Source organism: Tupaia chinensis, unplaced genomic scaffold (assembly GCF_000334495.1).
Source record: "Tupaia chinensis unplaced genomic scaffold, TupChi_1.0 Scaffold145870_1, whole genome shotgun sequence".
NCBI classification, from domain to species: domain Eukaryota; kingdom Metazoa; phylum Chordata; class Mammalia; order Scandentia; family Tupaiidae; genus Tupaia; species Tupaia belangeri.
Genome location: NW_006205727.1, coordinates 1,602,425 through 1,612,332, shown reverse-complemented (window position 1 = coordinate 1,612,332; position 9,908 = coordinate 1,602,425). Strand labels below are relative to the sequence as shown.

Genomic DNA, 9,908 nt, shown 5'->3' with positions numbered 1-9,908 from the left:
CATGTGTGCTCACCAGAAAGACAGAGAGAGACAGAGAGATAGAAAGCTAGAAATTACCCCCCGGGTGGATGACCACACTGCAATTCCTTCTCCTCCATTCTCCTCTTGTGCCAGGCATGAGTTTAAGCCACCAGGTCTGGGACTCGAACCGTGGTCGACTACATGGGAGTCCAGTGACATAGCCATTATGCTAACTGCTGGTCCCCAGTTAATCTATTGTATTTTCACTTATTTATTTATTTTTGCCAGAGGGTGCATGTCCTTGCCAAAAAGACAGAGAATCAGAGAAAGAGGGAGAGGGGAGCGCTCTCCAGTGTAGTGTGGCCACACACTGCAATCCCTTCTCCATTTTCCCATTCTGTCAGGATTTTACATACACATACACATGCCACTGTCTTTCTCAAGCTTCTGGGGCCAGGACTCAAACCACACTTGGTCATGAAGGATCCGGTTTCCCTTAACTGCTAGGCTACAGGGCTGTCCTACAATTAATCTACTTTCTATACTATACATGAATGTCTAATATAACAAATTAGGTAATGTTTCATATCATAATTTTATAAATAAATTGCTCCATAATACAAATAGATACACAACTTTTACTAACAATTCTATTCTGATACAAATTTGTTTGGAAGATGTGCCTTTCGTTTCTGAGATGAAAATACTGTTAGTAACCACTGTGATAGTAATAAAATAAAAATAAACTGAAGAGTACCTTGGGAAACATTTAGTTTCCACAAAGAAACTAGAACAAAGAACACATAAGTGATTTTCCTCAGCTTCACAAATATTTCATGGCAAAGCTGAGGTTAGAAATATTTAATTTTCGGGAACCAGCAGTTAGCGTAATGGCTATGTCGCTGGACTCCCACGTAGTTGACTATGGTTCGCGTCCTGGACCCAGTGACTTAAAACCACGCTGGGCGTGTGTGTGTGCGTGCCCAAGATCCCTAGAGGAGAATGAAGGAGAAGGGATTGCGGCATGACCATCCCCTCTGGGGGAGGTGATTTCTGGCTTTCTGTCTCTATGTCTCTCTCTGTCTGTCTGGCATGCGCACGTGCCCTATAGCAAAAACCTCTCCAAAAAAAAGAAATATTTAATTTTCTTTCCTATTTCATCATGCAATTGCCAATAGAAAATATATCATTTATTTATTTATTTATTTATTTATTTATTTTTGAGAGATTTTCGCTATAGGGTGCGTGCACGCGCCAGAGAGACAGAGAGAGACATAGAGACAGAAAGCGAGAAATCACCCCTCAGAGGGGATGGTCACGCCGAATCCCTTCTCCTCCATTCTCCTCTCGGGATCTTGGGCACGCACGCACACGCGCCTGGCGTGAGTTTTAAGCCACCGGGTCCAGGACGTGAACTGCGGTCGACTTCGTGGGAGTCCAGCGACATAGCCATTATGCTAACTGCTGGTTCCCAAAAATATATCATTTCTATGGAGAAGGGATTGCAATATGATCGTGTCTTACTGGGTGGGTGGGGGTGCTTTCTCCGTCTCTCTGTCTGTCTCTCTTTCTCTGGCAAATGTGTGTTCCCTCTGACAAAATATAAAGAAAAAAAGAATACTATTTCTATTAAGAGATAACAAATTTACCTATATAAATTTAGATTATAAACATAATGATCAAAGGTTTGTAAAAATTAATCTTTCAATTACCAGTAATTGAGGTTCACGGTGTTCCTCCACAGCTGAAAGTCCAGTTATTATTTCTAGTAAAACCTATGAAAGAAAAAAAAAATCCATTAGTATAACACTCCATACAGTATATAGAAACTAGAGGAATATGGATCTTTTTTTTTTTTTTTTGTGAGGTTTTTGCTATAGGGCGCGTGCGCTCGCCAGAAAGACAGAGACAGAGAGACAGAAAGCGAAAAATCACCCCCCCAGGGGGGATGGCCACGCCGCAATCCCTTCTCCTCCATTCTCCTCTCAGGATCTTGGGCACGCACGCACACGTGCACGGTGTGAGTTTAAGCTGCCAGGTCTGGGACTCAAACCGTGGTCGACTACATGGGAGTCCAGCGACATAGCCATTACACTAACTGCTGGTCCCAGGAATATGGATCTTGATTACAAAATTTGATCAATCATTTCCATATAAAGCTTGTGATTTTTAGGTATTAAGGTGGAAAGAACATGAATTGTGGGCATTTCTCATCATCCTTCCTTCATGGACCTTGGATCCCACCAAGTCCATGAAAGATTCTTTTCTATTGGCCACTCACTAAGGAATCAGCACCACTCAAAATGGGTTCTGGGAACTCTCAGTCCTTTTCCTGACTTATAGGGGATTCTTAACAAGAATAATTTTTTTTCTGGCTCTTAGAATAATATATTTATTTTTAAAAGAGATTTTTGCAAAAGGTGCATGCACTCGCTGGAGAGACAGAGAAACAGAAAGCAAGAAATCATTCTTCAGGGGTATGGCCACACTGAAATCCCTTCTCCTCCATTCTCCTCTCAGGATTTTGGGCACACACGCACATGTGGCTGGGGTGGGTTTTAAGTCACCAGGGTCAGGACTTGAACCGCAGTCAACTATGTGGGAATCCAGTGATGTAATCATCACACCATCTGCTGGTCCTGAAAATATTATTTTCTAACTGTAGGCATATTCTACAATCTTGTACCTTAACTTCACAGAGCAGTGAAGTTAAATTTCCATATATAAAACACATACGAAAGAAATAAGATAAAGAAAAAGCCTCTTATTTCTCCACCCACCCATATCTACCCCTTACTCTATCTTAAAAGTTATTAGAAACAGTCTGATAGTTCAGAAAATGCCAACTATAATAGCACATTACATGATGATTTGATGCACTCATTTAAATTCAGTGCCATACTCCTTAACAAGGCCAGGTGGTAAGAAAATAATTTCTTGCAGTAATTTCAAAAACCAATTCAAAATTTTACATCTTGAGATAATATTTTAAAAACTTTCTGGTATGGTTAGAGGTTAATGTGAACAATTTATTTTTAATATAAGAGAGATAAGCAAGATAGTTTATTAAAAAATATTCTACTGTAGTTTCACAATTACAGCAGAATGATTGTTATTACTAATTATGTACATAAAACTTACCACTCCAAAGCTGTAGATGTCAGATTTGGGTGTTATTTCTCCTCTCAAAGCTTCAGGTGCCATATAAGCTGTTGTTCCCACAATTCTGCTAGTCATTACTGTCTGGGCAAACTTCTCAGAAGCCCGCGCAAGCCCAAAGTCAGATATTTTGGCAGTAAAGTCTTTATCTAGTAAGATATTTGCACTGAAAAACAAGTAACATTCAGGGAAAAAAATATGTTTTTCTTTCTGTGGAAGTCAAATAGTTCCTTAGGTGTTTCTTTGTTTATGTGCATATTAATGAATACGTATATATTTACAAACTATGCCATTTTATAGTATGTACCATAAAAGCCTAAAATGTGTATAAGTAAATCAGATTTTGGATTACTGCTAAAGGGAATTTATGTTGTTATTTTTAAAAAAAAATTTAGGAGAATAAAATTCAGTAAAACCATCCATGTTAGTAACAGACATTTTTGTTACTCTGCAGATAATTTATTACAGTGTAACTTCCTACTATGTTTTCCAAAGCACCATTTTAAATTTTTTCTTAGCATTTTTCAATTCATATAAAAGTAAATTTCCAATCAAAGTATCTCAATTATTCATTTCTTTATCCTTTGTTTTCTATACCATCTGGATTTTTTTTCCCCCCAGTTTTGCCAGAGAGCACATGTGTTAGCTGGAGAGAGGTAGACAGAGACATAAGAAAAAAGGGAGAAAGCACCCTCTAGGGGGCATAGTCACATCACATTCCCTTCTCTTCCATCTTTCTCTCCTTTCACGTGCCTGGTGTTTATTTTTTAAAGCTTCCAGTTTGGGGACTTAAACCCTGTAGTGGCTGCCCAGCCACCAGGTTATGGCTGGCCCTGGAATCTTCTGAAGAAAGAATATGGCTAAAATGTTTTGATTCATTCATTACTGTATATACATTCATTTACAGATTTATACTTTTATTCAACAAAAACCTAATTGTGCTATGCTTTATGGTATTCAAACTCAGTTCTGGGTATGGAGGAATCTAAGAATTGTAGCTGTGCAAAAGGCAGACAATTAGAGAAAATCAGTTACGTACTTTGTAATGGTAAATAATGGTACGAATGCTGAGAAAACAACCATGTGCCTGGAAAAACTGGAGAAAATTCCAAAGAGAAAATGAAAATTGTGCTCAGTCTTGAAGAATTATTAGAAGTTGAAGGTTATATGGAGAAAAGAAATGCATTTCAAGCAAAAGAAATAACAGGTAGAAAGTGATGAAAATATGAAAGTGTATAGATATATGATCAATTTCAGGAAGCCAATGTCTGTGAAAGAGAGAGAGAGGGAGAGAGAGAGAGAGAGAGATAAAGAGAGAGAATCTGAACTATATCCTGTGAGCAACAAGATACCAGTCAAAGTTTTCATTGTAGGGACTAATGAATTTGGGCTTGACTTTTGGGGCCAGAACCTGGCAGTGTTGCAGTGAGTACATGAAAACTGGTTAATATTGGTTTTAGGCTAACTAGGAAGGCTTATAAATAAAGCAAACAGGATATATATAAGAAAAAATAAATGGAAAATTATTTGTTGATGATAACATGTATGATTAAGCCACTATACAGTGTATTCTGGATATGAAATTGCATATTGTATGCTGTGATGATATTCAGTGAATGAACGTAAAATAAATAAGTAAATTTAAAAAAATAAAGCAAACAAGATATAAGGAGGGTCTAAAAAGAGGCAGAGTATTGGACATAAATGGAAGTGCAAATTTTGAGGCAAATTCAACAGAATTTTCTACTTAGAATGATGCAGAAAAATGAGAATATATTTAGCTTAGACAGAATGAATAGTGAGTGACTGCATTTGATCAAAAAGGAAATACTCTTTAACAATATAGGAATTAAAGGTGCTGATCCCTCAACACTTAAACTACTAAAGGCGTACTATTTATAGGAAACTTACTGATAGTATAAATAGTTGATCAATATGTTTTGATATTATAGGTATTATATGCTGTATTCTTACAATTAAGTAAGCAAAATCTGTAAAAAGTTATTAAGGGGTTGGCAGGTGGTGTGGTGATTAAGGGCGTTGGACTCCCACATAGCTGACTGGGTCAAGTCCTGGACCTGGCGACTTGATTTCTCACTCCCTGTCCCCCTACTCTGTCCCTCTCTGGTCAAATATAAATAAATTAAATAAATAAATAAATAAATAAATAAATAAATTTAAATAATTCTTTAAACAAGTTCTTAATAAAATCATAAGGAAAATAAATTCACAGTATTTATTGAAAAACATCCATATGTAAGTGGACCTAATGCAGTTTAAACCTATGCTGTTCAAAGGTCAACTATACAGGAAGACTTTGGGTTGGAAGAGATAGAGTCTGAATTCTGACAGGTTGATGCAGAGACTCCTGTGGGACATCCAGGTGAGGTATTTTGGATATGAGAATACTGAAAATACAAGATTGCAAGCTAATGATACAGATTTGAGAGCAAAAGAAAAGGTAATGTCATTTAGCAAGAACAAGTAGGTGGTGCAAAGACAATGAGATAAGAACATGAGAAAATACCAATACATAAAGGATGGGAGATGAGTTTCTTATCTAAGGCCAGTCCTTCTTCTTTGGTTCCTTCCAGCAGTCTCAGGAACCTTATCTGCAAATGATCTTACTTCACTCTTCTATTGTATCTACTCTGTTATCTGGATCTTGCCCAAAGGCTTATAAACATGTTTTTACTGTCATCTTAAAAACAAAGTTTCATGGGAACCAGCAGTTAGCGTAATGGCTATGTCGCTGGACTCCCACGTAGTCGACCGCGGTTCGTGTCCTGGGCGCGTGTGCGTGCGTGCCCAAGATCCCGAGAGGAGAAGGGATTGCGGCGTGACCATCCCCCCTGGGGGGTGATTTCTCGCTTTCTGTCTCTATGCATCCCCCCTGGGGGGTGATTTCTCGCTTTTTGTCTCTATGTCTCTCTCTGTCTGTCTGGCGAGCGCATGCGCCCTACAGTGAAAATCTCTCCAAGGGAAAAAAAAAATTAAAAAACAAAAACAAAAACAAAAACAAAGTTTCATGAATGACTCACTATTTTCAGTATCACCTTTCACTGGCAAAATTCTTAAAAGACTTGTCTTGGGGCCAACAGGTAGCATGGTGGTTAAGATGCTGGACTCCCACATGGTCCACCAGGGTTCAAGTCTTGGACGTGGTGACTTAAGCTCATGCTGGGCATGTGTCATGCATGCCCAGAGTCCTGAGAGAAAAAGAGAGAAGGGATAGTGGAGTGGTCATCCCTCATTGCGGGAGATTTCTTATTTTCTCTCTGTCTCTGAATCTGTCTCTCTTCTTTCCAAGGAGGGCATGCAGCCTACAACAAAAACAAAACAAACAAACAAAAAAGCCTAGGGAAAAAAGGCTTGTCTATATACTACCATCTGAGATCTTTAGTTCCAACTCTTTCCTTAACTACAACCCAACTTCCTCCATAATTATATGAAAACAGATCTCTATAAAGTTGCTAATAACCGGGACCAGCAGATGGCATAATGTATATGTCACTGAACTCCCATGTAGTCCATCTTGGTTCAAGTCTTGGTGGCTTAAAACTCACTCTGGGAGTGTATGCATGTGTGCCCAAAATCCCAAGAGGAGAATAGAGGACAAGGGATTGAGATGCGTGGCCATCCCCCCTGAGGGGTGATTTCCTGCTTTCTGACTCTGTCTTTCCAGCGAGTGCACATACCCTACAGCAAAAATCTCTCTTTTAAAAAAAAAATGGTTAAAAATATTACTAATAGCCTTCATGATGCTAGACACTTTCTGCACTCCAGTCATACTGCATTTATTTCACCTATTGTAACTCATCATATTCTCTCTCACCACTGATCTTACGTATGTAGTTCCTTCTGCTTAGAATATTCTTATCTCCATTTTCTATAATTGCTCTTGAATTATGCTTACTTATTTCTTGTTTGTTCTTCAGACGTCAAGTTAAATATCACTTCCTTGGGAACCTTTTTTTTTTTTTGGAGAGGTTTTTGCTATGGGGCACGTGTGCTTCCCAGACAGAGAGAGACAGAGAGACAGAAAGCGAGAAATCACCCCCAAGGGGGATGGCCACACCGCAATCCCTTCTCCTCCACTCTCCTCTTGGGATCTTGGGCACGCACACACACACGCCCAGCGTGAGTTTCAGCCGCCGGGGCCGGGACTCGAAATGCTGTTGACTACATGGGAGTCCAGCGACATAACCATTACGCTAGCTGCTGGTCCCGGGAACCTTTCTTTATACTAATACTATATGTTATATACATGCTAAAATTCTATTATTTAGTGATTATTTGATTGATGTCAAACTCTACATATGCTACTTTTACTCACTATATCATCTACGGTGAGTAGCATGTAGTAGATGACTACTTAACAACAAGATAAATACATAACAAGAAAGCTGAAACATTCTTAAGGAGGATGAGGGTGATTCAGTAGAGTAATACCAAAACTAACAAGGAAACTAATTTCTACAAAGCAAAATTATTTAAGAATGGAATAACATGCTATTTATGAATGAATGAAACAAAGAGGAATAGAAAAGGAAAGGAAAGAAAAGAAAGGAAAGAAAAGCAGGCCAAGTAGGATGAGTGCTAGAAATAGCTCACTGGGTTTGGTAAAGAGATGTCCTTAATAAGAGGAGAGTCCATGAAGTGATAGGGTAGAAAGTCCACTTACATGAGGTTAAGGCATGAATGTGAATAATAAATAAAAAGAAGAAAGCAAATTACTTTTTTAAGGTAACTTCCTAAAAGAGTTTTAAAAGTAGGATTTACCTTTTAATATCTCTATGAATATGATGGTTTTCGTGTAAAAAACCAATGCCATTAGCTGCACCCTGAGCAATCTTGCATCTCATGTGCCACGTAAGTGGTGGAGTACCATCCTTATGAAGAAATAACCAATTTTTTTTTTTAAAAAAAGGTTAAAATAATCTACATAGACAATATATAACACAGAATATTTCTCTAGGCAACAACAAAGTATCACATCACTAAGAATGCAGGATTAGTTGTTCAAGAATAATCTCTATGGAATATGATGGTTTTCGTGTAAAAAACCAATGCCATTAGCTGCACCCTGAGCAATCTTGCATCTCATGTGCCACGTAAGTGGTGGAGTACCATCCTTATGAAGAAATAACCAATTTTTTTTTTTTAAAAAAAGGTTAAAATAATCTACATAGACAATATATAACACAGAATATTTCTCTAGGCAACAACAAAGTATCACATCACTAAGAATGCAGGATTAGTTGTTCAAGAATAATCTCTATGATCAAATCAGGGTTAGCATTTCTTATTTGAAGATAAAAATATGTAAGAGCTTCTTCTAAGTCTAGCCTTGACTTATAATTTTTCTTTTTAAATTATCGGCTAGAGAATGGGAATCCTAGTTTTTACAAATCAACTGTACAATTTTCACAAAGCAGGAAAAATATTAAGTTTAATGTTATTTAAATGATCTTGTCACAAAGCAAAAATTAGTTATTTCAAAATAAAAAGAGAAAGTCGGTCTGATGAACAGATATCTTACCAAGCAAGACAGTCTGTCTAGCAATGATCCATTGGGCATATAAACATATACTAAGCAGAGGTCATCTCCGTCACTTGAGAAACCAAGTAGTTCGACTAAGTTTTCATGTTGACACCTGTGACAAATAATTTTCCATGAAAAAAATGTTCTAATAAATATATATTCAGCTGAAGGTTGGGAGTAATTCAATTCATAATTTTCAAGAAAAAAGAGCAAGGGCACCAGCAGTTAGTGTAATGGCTATGTCACTGGACTCCCATGTAGTCAACCGCAGTTTGAGTCCTGGCCCTGGTGGCTTAAACTCATGTCGCACACATGTGCATGCATGCCCAAGATCCTGAGAGGAGAATAGAGGAGAAGGGATTGCGGCGTGGCCATCCCCCTGGGGGGGGGGGGTGATTTCTCGCTTTCTGTCTCTCTCTGTCTTTCCCGTGAGCGCACATGCCCTATAGCAAAAACCTCTCAAAAAAAAAAAGAAAGAAAAAAGAGCAAGTAAATGGTAAATTATATATCACTTATATGTTTTTACATGTATATAATTGTCTATAATCATCTGTAAGTAATTGTCTTTTCACTTAAGATTGATCAATACTCTCCCATCTTTCAACCCCTAGGCCAGGAACTTTGAGGGAGGACTGCCTCCCATAGCTTCAGCCCCAGGACCCCCAAGCCAGAGACCCTTCTTTCAGCCAGGTACACTTCTTTTCCCTTTCTTTTTCTCTCCTTCCCCTCTTCTTTCATTTGTAAATTTCTCTCTTCTCATTACCACATAGGAATGCCCTCAGTCCTACAGACACCCTACTCCCATCTTTTGACCCCTGGCGAAATTGCGCGCCATGCTAGTGCATGGCGCGCGACTTTTTCTTTATTCTACTTATTATTTTCTTCCCACTTATTTTGTCCTCACTTCATTTATCTACAACATCCCTCATGGTTTAGGTAGGTCTAGAATTAAAGTTCTGAAATATTCTAGTATATTAAGACTCTCTGGGATCTTCCCTTTCACAGAACCACCGGCAAAAAAAGGAGATACTTTTCTTTTACACCTGAAGAGAATACTTTTTTTTGGATCACATTGCTAAACACAATATAAGAGAGACTTTTGTAGTCTTCATTCCACACCAAAAAAGAAACACACTTGCTCCTATTCCAGGAAACATTCTCTTAAAAGGTATTTCAAAGGGAACACATCTCCCGATGGTTAGAAGTAGAAGAAGAACCTCAGGTCTGAATAAAGCAGGAAATA

The 9,908-nt window shown here is 38.2% G+C and overlaps 1 protein-coding gene across 2 annotated transcripts in view; it reads right to left on the bottom strand.

The window, feature by feature from the left end:
* The window catches only part of IRAK4 (interleukin 1 receptor associated kinase 4), a 41,229-nt gene that overhangs the window by 3,479 nt on the left and 27,842 nt on the right, over positions 1-9,908 (bottom strand). Inside the window, exons 7-10 of one of the 2 annotated variants that reach the window (XM_006168552.3) lie at positions 8,663-8,777; positions 7,903-8,012; positions 3,103-3,286; positions 1,674-1,736 (exon numbers count right to left, since the gene is read on the bottom strand). In XM_006168552.3, coding sequence (XP_006168614.1) covers positions 1,674-1,736; positions 3,103-3,286; positions 7,903-8,012; positions 8,663-8,777 — 472 coding nt within the window. The remainder of the gene's footprint in view (positions 1-1,673; positions 1,737-3,102; positions 3,287-7,902; positions 8,013-8,662; positions 8,778-9,908) is intronic. The other variant, XM_006168551.3, reaches the window with a different exon arrangement.